The 21,308-nt window shown below is 45.4% G+C and overlaps 1 protein-coding gene across 1 annotated transcript in view; it reads left to right on the forward strand.

Moving 5' to 3' along the window:
- LOC311129383 (SH3 domain-binding protein 4-like) overlaps positions 1-21,308 on the forward strand; it is a 59,676-nt gene that overhangs the window by 15,057 nt on the left and 23,311 nt on the right. The window contains exons 2-3 of the mRNA XM_084161668.1: positions 9,887-10,113; positions 10,283-12,666. Of these exons, the coding sequence (XP_084017794.1) occupies positions 9,990-10,113; positions 10,283-12,666 (2,508 nt within the window). The 5' untranslated portion in view covers positions 9,887-9,989. The remainder of the gene's footprint in view (positions 1-9,886; positions 10,114-10,282; positions 12,667-21,308) is intronic.

Raw genomic sequence — 21,308 nt, forward strand, 5'->3', positions numbered from 1 at the left:
AGATATGGTGCCAATTCAAGAACACTATTTCAGGGATTCTTTAATTATGTAGCCCATCTTTTCACTTTCTCATGCACTTATGTGTTTTTGTGAACATAGATATTTTCCTACAGTGTGAATAATGTTAGCACCAGGGCCCATTTTAATTTACATTTCAGTGGACATATTGATGACATTTGGGTTTTTGCAGGATGTATTTGATGACATATTTCCTCATGTCACACCTTAGATGAGGAATATATGAGCACCTGTATCTGACCTGGAAGTAAAAGACAGCCTTGGATTTTCATCCACTCCCCTGTAATAAAACCCATTTGGACCAGCCCTCCCCTGGGGGCCAGAACACTGCAGGAACCAAATCACTGGATAAAAGGAGTGGCGTGGATGACAGATTCATAGTTCCTCTGTGGGGATTTTAGCGAAAAGGGAAAGCGTATTTTGGCCTGTTCTGTCATGGCCTCAGAGCTGTATCAGAGTTTGATGGGCTAATCCGCTTACACTGCCTTCCTGGTGCTGCGGGTGAGTTAACCGCCACCATCTAGCTGCCTGCCGCTCTTCTCTCTCACTCGGTCACTCACTCTCGCACTCACTCTTCCCTTTGAACTTAGGCTTAAACTCACTAACACATGCACACACAACAGGCTACACACACTGTAGACATATCTTGCCAGGCAGTCTTATAAGGCAGCCATTTGATGTTAAGAATGCTGACTGGCAGTACTGGTAAAGTAAAAGTACGAGGCGCATTAGGGCAGTTTAATTTCAGCCGTAAATAATTCTGTTTTTCATTGCTTCTTCATGTGACATTAATGGTGTAATTAATTTGGCAAGCGAGGTTTACAATGAGATGGCCTGCAGTAATGGTAGATATCAGGTTTACAATGAGATGGCCTGCTGTAACGGTAGATATCAGGTTAATGACATGACCTACAGTAATGGTAGATATCAGGTTTTCAATGAGATGGCCTGCAGTAATGAGACATATCAGGGTTTAATTTAAGGCACCACCTTTAGGTTGATTTGATTTGTGTTTTAACCTGTTTTAAAAGACAAATTAAGAAACCTCATGCAAACCGCATTCCCCCCTCACTGTCATTCATTAGTCCAATGCATTTTGTTTTGTTAACATTGGCTATTACCACTTGCCTGACGACTCATCCTGCATTTAATTCCGCTGCTCTATCCATCGGTTTGAATGTGTTGGCATTCGATAAGTCAACGTGGAGAATAAACATTAGTGGCGTTTGAGCAGCGCCATGTGGAAAGGTAACCAGGCAATATTGCCACTGTCTTTGAGAGATATTTGGGCTGACAGAAAGTGTCATATTTAAAGCATATTTTTAAAGATGCACTTCTCTGAAGTTGTGGGCTAGAATAGATGCGGGTGCTTTTAGAGTAAGAGATTATCTAAAACGTGTAGCAAGCAGTTCAACCTGTGAGTTCCATTGCTGTAATATCCTGCTAACACACCTGCGTTTGAGCATGGAATACTCACAAGATAAATCCCTGATTAGTTGCATGAAGCAGCCATATTAACTTATCTCCCCATTATGTGAACCAAGGAGGCAGAGAGAGCAGCTAAGCAGAGCAGAAATGGCGTCTGGCACGTCCAGTGGGACTCCAGATGACATGCCATTGTTAGATAAGTTGGCTTGAAACCTCATTTAGCTCTCTCCAAACGCTTTGTTACTTAGCGTGCTACTTTTGCAACTACTTAGATGTACATCTCAGGTAACATCCTTACCATTTCTTTCTGTTTGTTACATTCCAGACGCCACTTCCCGCAATTGTCCTTCTTGAACTGCTGCTGTGAGGTTAAGTATGGCAGGGGGGTCACTGGTCAAGGCCAGGGGATGGGTCTAGAGAGATGTAGACCATCCAGGGGCAGTGTCAAAGCAGATGGACACATGCATTTGATACTGACCATTAAATTCCCCCAAACTCTTTATCAAAGGCTCATGTTTGCAGTCGTAGGACAGAGGGGATCATCTTCACCATCATACTCTCCTTTCACTGGCTGTTGCCTGGCAGAGCATCATGCTTTAGTCAAAACATGTCAGTGAGATCATAAGACATTTCTCCCTAAGAAAAAAATCCCCTCCCCAGAACTTACGAGGTTATTGAATTATAGATGGGATGTAAAAAAGCTCAGAGTAGTTTGTTGGTGTGTGTCGAGAAACAGAGCTGGGTTCCACTGACCCACATCTGGTTTCAAGGATAGGGCGAGAGTTGAGAGATACTGGTAACTGCCAAAATAATGGAAACACTCAACTAAATGAGGGATACAAAGTGCACTGTGTACAAAACATTATGAACACCTGCTCTTTCCATGACAAACTGACCAGGTGAATCCAGGTGAAAGCTATGATCCCTTATTGATGTCACTTAAATCCTCTTCAATCAGTGTAGATGAAGGGGAGGAGACCGGTTAAAGAAGGATTTTTAAGCTGTGAGACATTGATTATGCAGAGCCACAGGAAGGTTCTGTAGCACCCCCTGAAAAATACAAATATTATAAAACAAAATAATTATAAACAATGTCAACAAAAATAGATTCTCTAAAATAGTGCACTGGGCCTTTACTAGTCCTGTATTAGCCGTCTGTAGCGCATTAAAAAAAAAAATCTGAGACACTACCCCCCCCCACCACCACCACCACCCACTCCCCAAAATATTCTCAGCACCCCCCCGTCCTAAATGCCCCGAAGTCATATTACAGTTCAAATGTTATATTTTGTCACATGCCACCCCCACTGTGTGCTGTTGTTTCTCTGACTGCACAGGGGAGCAGATGGGGGAATTTTGGCACTTTACACAAACCACCTCTCCTTGAGTGTGGGAGAGGCAGCAGATGCGCCTGTTGATTTGATGTGTTGCCGTTGGGTCATCCACTAAATATGCGTAAAGAAAACGGAGACTAGCTGAGACGAGGTCTGGCTTTTCCCATATGTCATCAGTGAATATGTCATCAGTGAGTAGCAACACCTGGTCTGTTGTTTTTGTTACAAGCTGCAAGAATTATAGAAAGGCTTTTTTTCACGTAGGTTGTCTTGACCGAAATGTTCTAAACATTTTTAACATTGAGTGAGAGTCACCTGTTTTGTCAGATTGTTTTGGGGCTGCAGCTCGAAGTGCTGTCTACTCCCCCTCCTGAAGGATCCGAGTCTGTCAGACAGAATGTTTACTTGAAATCAAATGGAGCTTTTTGGATATGTACTTCATTTATCATTCTGTTTCAGGATGGCTCTTTAGCTATCCCATTTCCTCTCCAATATATCCTCTTCCAGGTCCATTTTCATGTCCCTCTTAGTACAGAACCTCTTCAAAGGAGGATCAAGGATCAAAGTTTCAGAGGGAATGGAAATTAGCTTGACACACTATGTGTAACTAATATACATATTCTAGAAATCACTTTCACTGATTTATCCTTGATGGTTAGATTTATTTCAAAGTACAGGAAAATGGAGTGAAGCGAATCTCATGAAAACTGTTCAAAGTTAAAACAAATTTTGGGGGACTCAAGGGTTTACTATTTCAAGGATTGTGTAACGAAAGGGCCCTACTAACATCAACAGGATATATTTCAAAGACAGGAGGCAAACCACTCTCACTTTTACTTTTTCCTACTAGCTCTGACTTTGCTGAGCTACTTTGAGGAAAATGTGTACTTACTATGACTGTGATATGTGGTTGTCCCACCTAGGTATCTTAAGATGATCTGTAAGTCACTCTGGATAAGACTTAAATGTAAATGCGAAAAAGGTAGTAAGCTGTTGGTTGCATTCTCTGTATTGTCACGATACCAGAATTTCGACTTTGATACCAGGTTTAGTATCACAATACTCGATACCATCATGGTACTCGATACCAAAACAATACCACAGTAACAAATGAAGGCATATTAGCCAAAGTCACAGTGGCATTTAATCCAGACAGATCTTTTGAGTTAAATATCATTACATAAATAATATATATAAACTCAGCAAAAAAAGAAACGTCCCTTTTTCAGGACCCTGTCTTTCAAAGATAATTAGTAAAAATCCAAATAACTTCACAGATCTTCATTGTAAAGGGTTTAAACACTGTTTCCCATGCTTGTTCAATGAACCATAAACAATTAATGAACATGCACCTGTGGAACGGTCGTTAAGACACTAACAGCTTACAGACGGTAGGCAATTAAGGTCACAGTTATGAAAACTTAGGACACTAAAGAGGCCTTTCTACTGACTCTGAAAAACACCAAAAGAAAGATGCCCAGGGTCCCCGCTCATCTGCGTGAACGTGCCTTAGGCATGCTGCAAGGAGGCATGAGGACTGCAGATGTGGCCAGGGCAATAAATTGCAATGTCCGTACTGTGAGACGCCTAAGACAGCGCTACAGGGAGTCAGGACGGACAGCTGATCGTCCTCGCAGTGGCAGACCATGTGTAACAACACCTACACAGGATCAGTACAGCCGAACATCACACCTGCGGGACAGGTACAGGATATAATAATAATAAATAATAATATAATATATAATATAAATAATAATATATAAATAAATAATAATAATTGGTCATTTAGCAGACGCTCTTATCCAGAGCGACTTACAGGAGCAATTAGGGTTAAGTGCCTTGCTCAAGGGCACATCGACAGATTTTTCACCTAGTCGGCTCGGGGATTAGAACCAGCGACCTTTCGGTTACTGGCACAACGCTCTTAACCACTAAGCTACCTGCCGCCCTATGGCAGGTACCTGCCGCCCTATGGCAGGATGGCAACAACAACTGCCCGAGTTACACCAGGAACGCACAATCCCTCCATCAGTGCTCAGACTGTCCGCAATAGGCTGAGAGAGGGCTTGTAGGCCTGTTGTAAGGCAGGTCCTCACCAGACATCACCGGCAACAACGTCGCCTATGGGCACAAACCCACCGTCACTGGACCAGACAGGACTGGCAAAAAGTGCTCTTCACTGACGAGTCGCGGTTTTGTCTCACCAGGGGTGATGGTCGGATTCGCGTTTATCGTCGAAGGAATGAGCATTACACAGAGGCCTGTACTCTGGAGTGGGATCGATTTGGAGGTGGAGGGTCCATCATGGTCTGGGGCGGTGTGTTACAGCATCATCGGACTGAGCTTGTTGTCATTGCAGGCAATCTCAACGCTGTGCGTTACAGGGAAGACATCCTCCTCCCGCATGTGGTACCCATCCTGCCATGACCCTCCAGCATGACAATGCCACCAGCCATACTGCTCGTTCTGTGCTTGATTTCCTGCAAGACAGGAATGTCAGTGTTCTGCCATGGCCAGCGAAGAGCCTTGGTGGAAGAGTGGGGTAACATCACACAGCAAGAACTGGCAAATCAGGTGCAGTCCATAAGGAGGAGATGCACTGCAGTACTTAATGCAGCTGGTGGCCACACCACATACTGATTGTTACTTTTGATTTTGACCCCCCCCCCCTCCCTTTTTGTTCAGGGACACATTATTCAATTTCTGTTAGTCACATGTCTGTGAAACTTGTTCAGTTTGTCTCCGTTTTTGAATCTTGCTATGTCCATACAAATATTTATACATGTTAAGTTTGCTGAAAAATAAAACACAGTTGACAGTGAGAGGACGTTTAATTTTTTTGCTGAGTTTATATATATATGTTTTTGAATGTATGCATTAATGAATCAATGATACACTCATACAATCAAGTTGACATAGTTTTTTACCATTCTAACTGCATAACATAATGGTTGTCATTCATTTTTATGGCAAATCTCTATTGATAAACTGGATAAATCAAGATGTAGCCAATTCACAATACAGGTGAATGCATGTTCAATAGGAGTGTGTGAATGCATTGAGTTATTGAGCTTGTTTTGGCTGATTTCATGGTGCTACAGATGACAAACAATTTGTTTCCCTTCCATTTGGGACTTATTTTATTGTACTGGGCCTGGTTTCCCGATAGCGATGGAACTAATGCTTACAAGTGTTTTAACGGTGCATTTTCCCTACAACGGAAATACATCATGTGGAGAGAACGGTCGCTAAGTGCGTCGTTCGAGCATGTGTCGATTGCTGATGGGATCGAAAGAAAGGGAGCGCTGCTCTCGGATCACCTTTCTCCATTCAAATCTTTCCTTAACATTATAATTATTTCACAATACTGATGACGGATCAGCTCTCGCACATGTTAGGCTACAGTGTCACGATCGTTAAAAGACGGGACGGACCAAGGCGCAGCGTGATATGCATACATGTTTATTAACGAATAAACACAACGACAAAACAATAAACAAACGATACGTGAAGTCCAAGGCAGCGCAACACAACATACCTAAACACGGAACAAGATCCCACAACCCACTAGTGCCAATAGGCTGCCTAAGTATGGTCCCCAATCAGAGACAACGAGCTACAGCTGCCTCTGATTGGGAACCACACCGGCCAACATAGATCTACACATACTAGATCTAAACATAGAAAATCAACATAGCAAAACACAACACAGAAAAGACACACCCTGACTCAACATATACGAGTCCCCTGAGTCAGGGCGTGACATACAGATCATGAAATATATTGAGACAAGTTAGACAGTCGCCTACAAGTAGCAAAATAGAACTCAGTTGAATGAACATTAAATGTATTTAAATAGAGATTGAAGTAGGCCTATAGCCTACTGTTTATGTTTTAATGCAGTCATCTCGGTTTTCATTTGAAGCACCTTTTTATACGTCGCTTGTTTGTATCAATTGCAACGACATTGGCAACTTTGTATTTGTAGTCAACTTTGGTCTGATGTTGTCGGCCGTCACAAAGATGCGGCTAAACCATGTGATTCTATATTTACCGAAGATCTTTTGTGTATAAAGTGACACAGGATGGCAAAAAAGCATCTGCCGATGCACTTAACTGTTCTACAAGTGGTCTGAGGCAGGCGTTAAATTGAGTGTTTTCAAGTGCAATGTTAATAACAATGGTTTTGGGAAAAAACTCGGAGATTTTAACGATGCTCCTACAACGGTTCTAACGATGAACTTATCCTTAAGATGCTTTTGGGAAACCGGGCCCTGATCAACAACATTTGCACTTTTTTATAAAAGTGTGCGCTGTATCTTTTGCGCCGTCTCTTTAAGACCCATGACCTCATTCACACACACAGGCTTGAGCAAAGATGATCTTGACTGGGCGAGACATGAGGCGGGGGAGACGAAGTTAATGAATGTTTTTGGTGACCATCAGCTTTGAAATCAGAAATATACAGTGGGGAGAACAAGTATTTGATACACTGCCGATTTTGCAGGTTTTTCTACTTACAAAGCATGTAGAGGTCTGTAATTTTTATCATAGGTACACTTCAACTGTGAAAGACGGAATCTAAAACAAAAATCCAGAAAATCACATTGTATGATTTTTAAGTAATTAATTTGCATTTTATTGCATGACATAAGTATTTGATCACCTACCAACCAGTAAGAATTCCGGCTCTCACAGACCTGTTAGTTTTTCTTTAAGAAGCCCTCCTGTTCTCCACTCATTACCTGTATTAACTGCACCTGTTTGAACTCGTTACCTGTATAAAAGACACCTGTCCACACACTCAATCAAACAGACTCCAATCTCTCCACAATGGCCAAGACCAGAGAGCTGTGTAAGGAAATCAGGGATAAAATTGTAGACCTGCACAAGGCTGGGATGGCCTACAGGACAATAGGCAAGCAGCTTGGTGAGAAGGCAACAACTGTTGGCGCAATTATTAGAAAATGGAAGATGACGGTCAATCACCCTCGGTCTGGGGCTCCATGCAAGATCTCACCTCGTGGGGCATCAATGATCATGAGGAAGGTAAGGGATCAGCCCAGAACTACACGGCAGGACCTGGACAATGACCTGAAGAGAGCTGGGACCATAGTCTCAAAGAAAACCATTAGTAACACACTACGCCGTCATGGATTAAAATCCTGCAGCGCACGCAAGGTCCCCCTGCTCAAGCCAGCGCATGTCCAGGCCCGTCTGAAGTTTGCCAATGACCATCTGGATGATCCAGAGGAGGAATGGGAGAAGGTCATGTGGTCTGATGAGACAAAAATAGAGCTTTTTGGTCTAAACTCCACTCGCTGTGTTTGGAGGAAGTAGAAGGATGAGTACAACCCCAAGAACACCATCCCAACCGTGAAGCATGGAGGTGGAAACATCATTCTTTGGGGATGCTTTTCTGCAAAGGGGACAGGACGACTGCACCATATTGAGGGGAGGATGGATGGGGCCATGTATTGCGAGATCTTGGCCAACAACCTCCTTCCCTCAGTAAGTGCATTGAAGATGGGTCGTGGCTGGGTCTTCCAGCATGACAACGACCCGAAACACACAGCCAGGGCAACTAAGGAGTGGCTCCGTAAGAAGCATCTCCAGACCTGAACCCAATAGAACATCTTTGGAGGGAGCTGAAAGTCCGTATTGCCCAGCGACAGCCCCGAAACCTGAAGGATCTGGAGAAGGTCTGTATGGAGGAGTGGGCCAAAATCCCTGCTGCAGTGTGTGCAAACCTGGTCAAGACCTACAGGAAACATATGATCTCTGTAATTGCAAACAAAGGTTTCTGTACCAAATATTAAGTTCTGCTTTTCTGATCTATCAAATACTTATGTCATGCAATAAAATGCAAATTAATTACTTAAAAATCATACAATGTGATTTTCTGGATTTTTGTTTTAGATTCCGTCTCTCACAGTTGAAGTGTACCTATGATAAAAAATTACAGACCTCTACATGCTCTGTAAGTAGAAAAACCTGCAAAATCGGCAGTGTATCAAATACTTGTTCTCCCCACTGTATATATGTATGTATGTATGTATGTATGTATATATATGCAGGAAATATTATATATATATATGAATGTGTTATTCAATGTGTTTCTCTGGGCTATAGAAGTAAAGGCCAAATGCACTATTTTATCAAATCGTTTCTTTATAAAAAATGTTGATACCTAAAGGTGTCCTAAAATTCCTAATCAAATAGCTTGTTTTGCAAACAGTAATTAACAGTATCAATATTTCTACATGCCGTGTTGCATTATTCAAGTTTGTTAACTTCTGTGCAGCATAAGAATGATGAAGCCCAGACCCCCAGTGACTGGTTCCTCAGGACCAGCTAGCGCTAGCAGTTAGTAAGTGGAGCAGGCATGTTGCGCTCGCGCTGTAAGGGGACTTCGGCTGTGCTGATAGACTGACCTGATCCTCTCTCAGTCAGTAGACGACATGAGACTCATTTGACAGAAGTACCGAAAGTAACAAAAATTCTAGTACCTAACCGTTTTTCATGTTCTAGTATTGAAAAAGTACAGAAGTTTCGGTGTACCATGCAACACTACTCTCAGGACGACCTGTCTTTTGGTATAGTTTAATAGAATGTAGAATTTCAAGATTGTAGACCAAGGAAAGATGAGGTTAATACAATTCAGAGTCTATAGAGTTTCACAGGTTTCACACGAATTTCCCAAAATATTTTTTTTAAATTCTATTGGAAATGATCATGCATTCCTTGAAGTCTCACCACCCACCTCAACGAAGAGAACTTTGTGTTTGTGTGTGCAGGAATTAGGTCAGACACAACCCCCATGCGCACGCACGCACACACACGCACACACACACACACACTAGGGACTAGGGGTGTTTCTTTCACTTGCCACATTCAAAATCCTACCTTCTGGGATGTAAATATCTGGGGAATATTTACATCCTGTCAGCATTTGGTAATCCATTATTTGAGCAGGTTGCAAGTCTGATTTAGTTTTCTAATCAGAATGCATCTGGCCCATTTCATGAGATTGTCAAGTGTCGCTAAAAGCTAATTAGATAGAAATAAGCCATTAGTTAATCCAGTTTTTTCTCTCTCTCCTCCAGACACCATGGGAGGCTGTTGATGGCTAACTCTGCCTTTGGCTAAAACGTAACTCAGGAGAACAGCCTGAACACATAGGTTGGGTGTGCAGGGAAATAAACAACAATGGCCGCCCATCGGATCAGAGTGACCAACAACAACATTGCACTGCCGCGCTGCAAGTCAGAGGGGACACTCATTGACCTCAGCGATGGACTGTCTGAATCCAACTGTCTCACAGATGTCAAAGGTACGCTATGAGGTTGATTATTACATGTTAATTAACTGCGTAAAATACTTTTTGATTGTGTAAATATACAGTCATCACATGACTACGATAAACCTTACGTTGAGATATTCTGTCGTAATATTGATTCTCTGATAAGATTGCCCTATTTTTTGATGTTCTGTTTTTCCAGTGCCTTCTCCTAGTGCCTTAAGACTGGACGCCACTGCCTCCTTTGGCACTGCTAGGGAAGTTGTTGCTATTAAGGATTACTGCCCCTCCAGCTTCACCACCCTCAGGTTCTCCAAGGGAGAACATCTCTTTGTGCTGGACACATCGGGTGGAGAGTGGTGGTACGCCCACAACAGCACTGAGATGGGTTACATCCCCGCGGCATACGTCCAGCCCATCAACTACCGGGACTCCTCTTTCAGTGACAGCGGTATGATCGACAGCCTAGGAGACTGCTCTGTGGAGGAGGGAGCGAAGGAGCTGGACCTCCTTGGAGATTGGACCGGGGTGATCCTGAAACCTACTGCCCCCCAAAACGGGAACCCCTTTGCCCCCCATCACCAGCCCCTTAGCCGTAGCTCCACTAATCCTTTCCTCAACGAGGCCCTTCAAGGTTCATTGGATCAGAACAGTAATGAGAACAGTAAGTCAGTGGACCTTCTTCTTTTTGATAACCTAGCCCCCTCTGTCCCACCAAACTCTACCAGCGTCAACATCAACGGCTTTGGCAGTGGCATCTTCGATCTGAAACCCATCAGCCCCAGTTTGGGAGTGGGCCAGACGTTACGCAGGGACAACCCATTCTTCAGGAGCAAGCGATCCTACAGTCTCTCAGAACTTTCCATCCTGCAGGCTCAGAATGACGCCCCGCAGGCATCCTCAGGTTTCTTTGGAGGCATGAAAGCCCCTGCACCTGAACAGTTCAAGAGCAGAGAGGATTTCCGGGCGGCGTGGCTCAATCACCGCAAGCTAGCCAGGTCCTGCCATGACCTGGACTCCTTGGGTCAGAACCCAGGCTGGGGACAAACACAGCCAGTGGAGACCAACATTGTGTGCCATTTAGACAGTTCTGGAGGGGCCGTCCAGCTTCCAGACACCAGCATCAGCATCCACATCCCGGAGGGCCACGTGGCCCCTGGAGACTCCCAGCAGATCTCCATGAAGGCCCTGCTGGACCCACCGCTGGAGCTCAACAACGACCGAACAACAACCGTAAGCCCTGTGGTGGAGATCAAGCTCGGCAACATGGAGACCAAAACCACTGTCACCCTTGAGATGAAGGTGTCTGTTGTGGTGAAGAAGGAGAGCAGACAGACGACAGAGGTCATATGTGTGAGGAGTGACTGCAAGGAGGGGCCCTACACACCAATCCCCCAAGCCTATATGTATGAGGACACCGTCCAGGTCTGTCTGGATAACCTTGAGCCCTGCATGTATGTGTCTGTTGTGGCCCAGGCCCAGTCAGTTGCTCCAGGAACCACTGTTTGGGACAACGTGGTGAAGAAGGTCACCCTGGGTGTCTATGGGCCCAAACACATTCACCCATCCTTTAAGACTGTAGTGGCCATCTTCGGCCATGACTGTGCCCCAAAGACATTACTGGTGAGTGAGGTAGGGAAGCAGGCCCAAGCCACCCCTCCAGTGGCTCTTCAGCTCTGGGGGAAGCACCAGTTTGTCCTGGCAAGGCCCCAGGACCTTCGGGTTGGTGTTTACTCCAACATGGCCAACTATGAGGTAAAGGCCAGTGAGCAGGCCAGGGTGGTCAGGGGGTTCCAGGTAAAACTCGGAAAGGTTAGCCGGATAGTCTATGTGATCGCCTCACGCACTGCTGATGATGTCTCAGATTTCACATTGCGTGTCCAGGTCAAGGATGACCAAGACTGTATTCTCGCCCAGTTTTGCGTTCAAACTCCAGCACCTCCACCCAAGACCGGTCCACAAACATCTGTGCAGAGGCGCTTCCTGAAGAAGAAGGAACTAGGGAAAATTGTCTTGTCCCCTCTGGCCATCACTACCAAGTACCCTGTGTTCCACGACCGACGAATCCGCAACCTGAAGTTTGGCAAGTTGATCAAAACAGTCATCCGTCAGACCAAGAACCAATACTTACTGGAGTACAAAAAGGGGGATTACATTGCCCTTCTGAGCGAAGAGAAAATCAAATTGAAGGGACAGTTGTGGACTAAGGAATGGTACATCTGTTACTATCAGGGTAGAACAGGGCTTGTCCATGCAAAAAATGTTCTGCTGGTGGGGAAAGTAAAACCCATTTACTTCAGCGGGGCTGAACTAACCACTTCACTCTTACTGGAGCAGGTCCTCAAGCCCTGCAAGTTCCTGACGTACATCTATGCCTCCGTGAGGACTATACTGATGGAGAACGTAGGAAGCTGGAGGGCGTTTGCCGATGCCCTGGGTTACGTTAACCTACCGCTGACACACTTTTGCCGTGCAGAGCTGGACAGTGAGCCTGAGAGGGTGGCGTCTGTTCTGGAGAAGCTGAAAGAGGACTGCAACAATGCAGAGGGCAAGGAGAGGAAGTCCTTCCAGAAGGAACTCATGACCGTAAGTAATGACCAAGGGACTTGAGTTTTATTTCTCTTTTGTTGCAGCGAGTTAGCATTTTCTTTCAGCTATTATTCAGTCAGAAATAGGTGCTTTTGTCTGTCGTTTTGATGTGTGATTAACTTTTTTGTTTGTCTATGTGTTTCGTCTAGTGTGCAACTTTTTTGTTTGTCTATGTTTCGTCTAGTGTGCATGCTTCAGTCCCTTATCTACTTACAGCTGCTTGAGGTTATGGTCCAGTGGGCTAATCCTGTTGAGAGTGCAGTCAATAAGTGCTGCGTGGGCATCGGCATCTAAGGAGTTGAGGAGAGCAGCAGAATGTTTTGGCACAGTCCAACCCCCACCGTCTCCGTCTTGTAAATCACATTGAGTTAGAGATGTGCTGCATTCGTAAATCTACCTGATGGCTCAGCCTGCCTAGATAATGCTCTGTCTTCATTTATTGTGTAAATAAAAACCTACCAGAAAACAATAGTACTGTCAAAAGTCCCTGACTTTTGTAATTGGCTTGATCTTGGAAGTCATATTCAGTGTTCTGACCATTTCTAGAGGGTGTGGAAAATACTGTTATGTGACTTAACATGATAAAGTCACAGACACACTGAAGAAGAGAGCCATAGAAACGTGCTATACTGTGGATTAGCAGTATATCTGATGAATACTCTATAGCAGTGTATCTAATGAATACTCTATAGCAGTGTACCTGATGAATACTCTATAGCAGTGTATCTGATGAAGTTTATCCTGCCCCTTTCAGAGAGTATCACTATACTCCCTGTTCTGTTTGATAGCTGAGGTTTATGTCACGCCGTAACAATGACGTCGATATTATGCAATACTTTCTTCCCCTCAGATGTGTCTGAGATGGGGCCACACACCAGACAGAACTATTGGTGTTATTATATTTTACATTTTAGTCATTTAGCAGACACTCTTATCCAGAGCGACTTACAGGAACAATTAGGGTTAAGCGTTTTAAACATCTGCATTATTCAGTCATCACTGTCCCCATTGGTGACCCTGACGTGTCAAAACTCTTTAACATTAGACCAGAAACCAGCTGATTTGGCCTGACTTCAAAACATTCCTGCAAACCCAACCCTTTCTGTCTGTTTCCCTTTCTCCCACTATTCTGTGCAAAGATATTGGCATCAAAACAGTTTTGTTCAGTATTGCCCAGGATTGCCTCTGGCAAAATTGACAGCAGGTCCCACAGTGAATTTCTATACAAACCAATATTGAAAGAAATATCAATATGAAGTCTCTCCTTCCCTCCCCATGTTTCAAAGTGTTGACAGCATCTAAGAGATGTGATATTGATTTGAAAATCATCGATGTTGTCATTTTGTCATTTTGGATGCAGTATGTGCTATTTGAGAATTCTCACACACTTAAAGTGCAAGAATACTCCCCCAAAACTTCAGCCTGCCTCACTCTCTGTGCCTTCATAATGATTAAAAAAAATTCAATAACATTGCGTTGTTGTAGTCCCTTAGAGGTCATGGCCGTAATAGAGGTAAGATGGAACATAAACTATAATTTAGGTTGGGTTGTAAACACCAGTTACAACCATTTATATACATGGGGGAGCTTCAGTGTGGAGAAGAAGAACTTACTATAAAGATGTGTCCGTGGTGGTGAGTTAAGGGCCCAATTTCTCAGGGCCCTGTTTAATTCATTTGTTTGGCTTACACGTTCTAATTATGTGATACAATCAGCGCTAATATTGGGTGCGTTTTCCCTTTCAAATATAATTAGAATATCTTGGCAAATAGGATGTACCTCATTGGATGGACCTTTGGAAACGATGGTGCAGCAACCAATAATACAGATGTTATCACAGAATTCCAAAGTATACACAAAACAAGTGGCATGCTTATACCAAACTCCTCCAGCCTTGCATACATAGAATGTACAATTCCTGATGGATGACTCCCAAAGACCTTCACATTCATGCTTATAGTTTATTTATGGCAAATACCGTGGTGTAAACAACTTCACACAATGTTATTTGGTGCTTATGCAGAGTGGAAATGGAGAAAGTTAATCCACTTCCTTCCACTGAGAGGATGTTAGTCTTATTTGAGGCGCCACTGAGTTAGCCCAAGGTACAAGGGAACTGAAACGTGCAGGATGGATATTTGTTAGCAACTGCGTTGTGGTCTACATTTACAATTTAATAATTTAGCAGACACTCTTATCCAGAGTGACTTACAGTAGAATGCATCGCATTTTTCTAACTGGTCCCCCCTGGCGTTGCAAACGCCATGCTCTACAAACTGAGCCACACGGGACCCATCAACGTACATGCAACTTTACTGGTTAGTATTAATTTAATAGGTTAATCCAATGTAGGTAATCACTTTTCTTGTGTACACAACAATAACTAAACTGTTGCTGCTTTTGCACCGTTGTATTTCAAGAGCTGTTTTGTGGACATAAAATTGGGCACTGACTTTTTAAATGCATAGACTGTCAGCCATTTTAAGAGAAGCATCTTTTGTATCTGTGTATTCCCCAAAATATTAGATTTCATACATCGTGGTGGGCCTCCATTGTGGTCTTCTGAAGCTTCATATGTGGCTGTCAATTTAATTACCCTCTCCTACGTCTCTCTGCAATTAAGTGTTTTCACTGACACTGAAAACAATTCCTCCTGATTCGCTTGCATGTCACCTGACGGAGAGCTGAGAGTGTATTTTTAGATACAAAGCAAAGGGATTGTGTGCACCTCTGAAAGGGAGATTTACATTTACATTTTAGTCATTTAGCAGACGCTCTTATCCAGAGCGACTTACAGTTAGTGAGTGCATACATTTTTCATACTGTCCCCCCGTGGGAAACGAACCCACAACCCTGGCGTTGCAAGCGCCATGCTCTACCAACTGAGCTACAGGGTGGTAGGAGATTACAGGCTTTGTGCTCAAGCATCTGAATGCATGCAGAGTGTCTCTCATTGTTCAGGAAGAAAGGAATTATCAGCAATGTGTTAGGCATGGGACTATATCCACTTCTCCCAAATGGAGAGAGAGATTCCTCGGATTTTCTCCCTCCGCCTCCCCCATTTTACTATTTCTGAGTTAGTGGAACTGCATTGCCTGTAGTAATTGCCTATAAACTTTAGCAGTAAAATACAGAGCTCCTCAAGGGCCCTGCCAAAAGCCTCAAGCAAGCTAAAGAGAGAGTGGAGTGGCCCCCTCTGTCACATCAGATATCGTTTCAGCAACAATACATTGTTACATTGACAGAATGAAAATATGTTTATTGCCTGAACAGATGAAACCATGGTTTCAAAAATATGACAAACTACTCATGACCCTCATAGTTTTGAATATATTGAGACTGTTTTTGTTTGTTTGCAAATCTTTGTACTCCGAATGAATCCAGTGCCAGTTTTATTTTTCATTCAACCCACTGAGAAGAATGCCACAATACTTCTCTTTCGTCAGGAAGAGTAAAGCTCTTTTGAAACAGGGCTCTTGGAGATAAGTTCCTTTCACCCAGAGCTTGGCCCTCATCTGCCAGTCATGCCGTTCTCTCGTAGCTAGCCAAAGGGGTAACAACACAAAAGGTACTTGATCCAATGTGTTACCTGCACTAGGTAAAGTTACACCTACCCCAGCTTAACCTGCACTCACTCATTTTTCCTCCAATATCCATGAGTCAACAAAGCTCAGCAGTCTGGGTCAACGTAGGTATTAGGCTTGGGCGGTATACCGTATACTGGGGTATTTGGGAAAAAGCCACAGGATGGTTTTTCAATACTGTCAATACCGTCAACTATTTATTTGAAGTTTTTCAATACATTTGAATATTTGTAGCTACTTTTTAAGTTAATGCCTGCAGTCAACTTGTACAATACATTAGGAGATTAAGCAAATTGCGATCTTCATTTCACCGGTCACATTATTTTAAATTATGAAGCTTACCGTAGTTCCCCAGAACAGTTGAGCCAGTCACATGTTCGTTGTAAAGAGCACAACAAGAGAAAGGGGGAGCTGGTGAGTCCATAGCAGTCTATCGGTGAGGTGATGAAGTTACACTTGTATGCGGTTCACCACTAAATGTTTGCCATCGGATATCTTAACAGCTTTCTGCTGTGTTTTAGAAATCAAAGAGCTCTGTTATCTGAGTTAAAGTACAGCTGCCATTTTTCCCCCTGTGCTTCCTACTAGTGTTTTTTTCCTCCCTCTGTTCTTCTCCCCTCTGCTCTGTCTTCCTTAAGAAAAGCATGCATCACAACTTTGTTCATTTCCACAATTACTCTTGCTCACTTTCGCTCTAAAAAATGTCCACACTCACCGAAAAGGACATTCGCTAGCTACTAGCTGTGCTTGTATAACTTTATGAGCTGGATTTGCCTGTCTTTGCAATTAACTAAATGCTAACGAGCAAAAACTAACACAAACTAACAGCGTTTCTGCGTTTTTGTTTTTTACTGCTTGCATCAGTTACCGGATGTGGAATAGAGTTTCATGTAGTCATGGCTTTATGTAGAAATGTGTGCCTCCCATAGTCTGTTCTGGACTTGGGGATTGTGAAGAGACCTCTGGTGGCATGTCTTTTGGGGTATGCATGGGTCTTTTAATCGTCAATTTCTCTCAGCCAATCATCAGTCATTTGTGTAAGTGCTGTGCTTGTTGAATGTCCTTCCCTATAAGTGTGCTGAAAGTCTTATCAATTAGTTTACTGTAAAATAGCATTGTATCTGGTCAAAACACAATTTTTTCCAAAAGTTTACTAAGGGTTGGTAACAGGCTGATTGGTCGGCTATTTGAGCCAGTATAGGGGGCTTTACTATTCTTAGGTAGCGGAATTACTTTTGCTTCCCTCCAGGCTTGAGGGCACACACTTAAAATGAAGATATGGCAAATAGGAGTGGCAATATCGTCCGCTATTATCCTCTGTGGAAGACCAGGGGGTTTGAACTAAACGTTTACACAGATCAGACACGGACACAAGTGTGATACCTCAGTTTCAAGGGTGTATGTCTCCTCCAGGAGACCTCTTCCGGGTTACCGTCTTCTGGGATCCGGGGAATGCTGTCTCCTCTGGGGTAGAACACAGAGCCCCTCGGTTCTAGCAGACCGTGAGGACGTCTATCCGGTAGCAACCTCTCACTACCTCCAACCTCTCCCGTGTGCTTCCCTCCTGGCAGCTTTATAGGCCCCGTCCGGCTGGTGAGCAATCAGCCCCAATTAGTCCTGGCCGGAGGACCCGTCGAGACCTGGCACGTCCAGCAGAGGGAGCCACCTCTGCGTGATGTAGACTCCATCTGTCACCAGGCCTCGAAAAGCCTCCCCCTGGTGGCTTGTCCGCGGTACACCCCCACCTCCTGCTTCACGGTCTTCCTTCGGGCCTCAGGGATCCAGTATGGACTCTTTCGTACTGTTTCTCTAGGCCGGTTGCGTACGTGGTGTTCAATGAGGGTCGTTCGGCCCGGTTTCTCTGAAAACACGGCGGTGTTCGGATCAATGAGCGTTTGCTTCTGGGCCAGTCTGATGTTCTCATTGCTCGGGACCACCACTGGTCCCGTCGACGTCCCAGGTTTTGACCACAACACGGCCAAGGCTGTCCTCACATGCAACCTCTTCAACAGGTTCACGTGGTAAATCTGTTATGGTTTCCATCTCCCTGGCTGCCGTATGTGGTGTCCCCCACCTGGAACTCTTTGGGCTGGGTCCCCCGATTGTAGACCTTGTCTTGGGCGCGCTGTGCCTTCTCCATATGTTCCCTTACCACTGGCCATATGGCTGTCATCCGCTCCCTCATCGTTTCTACGTGTTCCACCACGCTGTGTAAGGGGGTCGGCTGGGCTTCCCCTACTTCCTTGGCGAGATCCAGTAGGCCGTGTGGTCTCCTCCCGTAGAGGAGTTCAAAAGGGGAAAACCCAGTGGATGCCTGGGGCACTTCTCGAATCGAGAACATTAGGTGGGGTAGTAGCTGGTCCCAGTTCTTCCCATCCCACTCGATGACCTTCTGCAGCATTTGTTTGAGGGTCTTATTGAACCGTTTCGACAAGCCCATCCGTCTGCGGGTTAAAGACAGAGGTCCGGATCTGCTTTATCTGTAGGCGAGCACACAAATCTTTCATTAGTCGGGACATGAACTCGGTACCTTGGTCGGCCAGGATCTCAACAGCACCTCTCAAAGTTCCCCCTGTTCGTGCGACACCTGATACAAAAGGTTATTTTTGATTTGGAAAATGGGGGTATCGCCAATCACTCACCCCCGGGAGAAGCTGGCCATCCACTGCTATCACTTGGGCCATGGCGGCTTTCAAATTTGGATCCTCCCACTGGGCGGTCCAGAACTGTCCCCTCAGGGGGCTCAGGGCAGGTGTCTCGGCGGGTCCGTAGACACGGGGTTGGCAACTGCTTGCTTCCGGGCCGCACAGGCGAGGGTCCGTCCCCGCTCTCGTCGGTCGCCGGCTCGTACTCTTTTTCCCAGCTCGTGCCTCCACAGTGCCGCGAACAGAGGACAATCTCGTCCAACGAGGAGGGGTACCGGCAACTCAGGTATGGCACCCACCACCATCTGGAAGCTCCCTTGTTGCATCACGATAGTGGCCTGCCCGGTCGAATACCGCTTGGTGTCGCCGTGGACACAGAAGATGGACATCTCCTTGCCACGGTCGGTCGGCTGGGCCAGCAGGCGCACTTGTACGAGCGTTACCACACTCCCGGAATCCAACGAAGCGTGGATGTCGTGACCGTTGACTTTCACCGGGACCATGGGTGCTGGTGGTTCGCTGTGTGCCTAACAGGAGGTGACGTAGTTTACTCCGTGGCCCGGCTCGTCTCCGGGGCCCCGCTGATGGCATCAGCTCCTCTCGGCCCGGGCAATTCCATGCGAGGTGTCCCCGGGTGCCACACTCAAAACACCTCCTTTGGTCTTCATCCACCTGGAGTTGTCATCGGCGGGTCGACTCTCCCCCGGCTGTCTCTCCGCGGGTCTGCAGTCATTTAGCCCGGCTGACTGTCAGATTGGTGAGTACTGTGGTGGGGTCGTCGTTCCATCCCATCTGACGGCTCCCGGACTCGGCCTGTGTCCCCTTCAGCAGGGCCTCGGTATTCTGGTGCGTCTCCACGGCTCCCAAGAGGTCCTCCAAGGTCTGAGGCGCGCGTAGGCTCGCCGCCCTCTTCATGTCGTGAGGTAGCGCCCGTAAGAAGCGATCCGTGACCACTTTGTCGATAACAGGGAGGGTGGCTACGTCGGTTAGGAGCCATGCCCTGGTGATGCGCAGTCGGTCGCTCATCTGGGCTTGGGGGGAAGCGTCGGCCACGAACCGCCAGTCTTGGACCAGCTGGGCCCGACGGGCCAGGCTGTACCCGTAGCCTGTACCCGTAGCCTTATCTGCCTGTATGGTGTTGAGGTCATAATACTCCTTTTGGGCGTCTCCGGACAGGAACAGGGCCAGCAGACTCGTCCACTTCGCCTTGGGCCATCCTTCCCGGAGTGTTGTCCGTTCGAACGTGCGGAGGTAGGTCTCTGTCGTCATCCTCCGTTAGAATGATAGAATGATTAAAAACTGATTGGAAAGCGATTCGTCTGCGTTTCTCCTCACAGCGTCCTGACTTCCTCAAGCAGGTGGACATTCTGTAGACGCTGTTCTTCCAGCGTTCGTTCCTGAATGTCCTGTTGTGCTTGTTGGGCCCGAACAAACTGCTGAAACTGCGTAAACGTCAACCCTGGTCAGACCACGTTGTCAGATTTCCTGCATTCTCCACCACTTGTGGCAGACCAGGGGGGTTGATCCTACAGGAGACCTCTTCTGGGTTACAGTTTTCTGGGATCCAAGGAATGCTGTCTTCTCTGGGGTAGAACACCGAGCCCCTCGGTTCTAACAGACCGTGAGGACGTCTATCCGGTAGCAACCGCTCACTACATCCAACCTCTCTCCTGTGCTGCCCTCCTGGCAGCTTTATGGGCCCTGTACGGCTGGTGAGTAATCAGCCCCTTGATTACACACCAGCCTCAATCAGCCCCAATTAGTCCTGGCCGGAGGACCCGTCGAGACCTGGCACGTCCAGCAGAGGGAGACACCGCCGCGTGATGTAGACTCCGTCTGTCACCAGGCCTCGACGAGTCTCCCCCTGGTGGCTTGTCCACGGTACGCCACACCTCAGTAATTTTCCATCCAGGTTGTCAGACCCCGGTGGCTTGTCATGTTGATAGACAACAATTTTTTCACCTCTTCCACACTCACTTTACGGAATTAAAAAGTACAATGCTTGTCTTTCATAATTTGGTCAGAAATACTTGGATGTGTAGTGTCAGCGTTTGTTGCTGGCATGTCATGCCTAAGTTTGCTAATCTTGCCAATGAAAAAAATCATTAAAGTAGTTGGCAATATCAGTGGGTTTTGTGATGAATGAGCCATCTGATTCAATGAATGATGGAGCCGAGTTTGCCCAAAATTTCATTTAAGGTGCTTTTTACTATAATTCATTATGTGATTTATTTTTGTTTCATAGTATAATTTCTTTTTATTTAGTTTAGTCACATGATTTCTCAATTTGCAGTAAATTTGCCAATCGGTTGTGCTGCCAGACTTATTTGCCATGCCTTCTGCCTCATCCCTCTCAGCCATACCATTTTACAATTCCTCATCAATCCAAAGGGATTTCACCGTTTTTACA

The sequence above is a fragment of the Coregonus lavaretus genome (genome assembly GCF_964263955.1).
Source record: "Coregonus lavaretus genome assembly, chromosome: 5".
NCBI lineage: Eukaryota > Metazoa > Chordata > Actinopteri > Salmoniformes > Salmonidae > Coregonus > Coregonus lavaretus.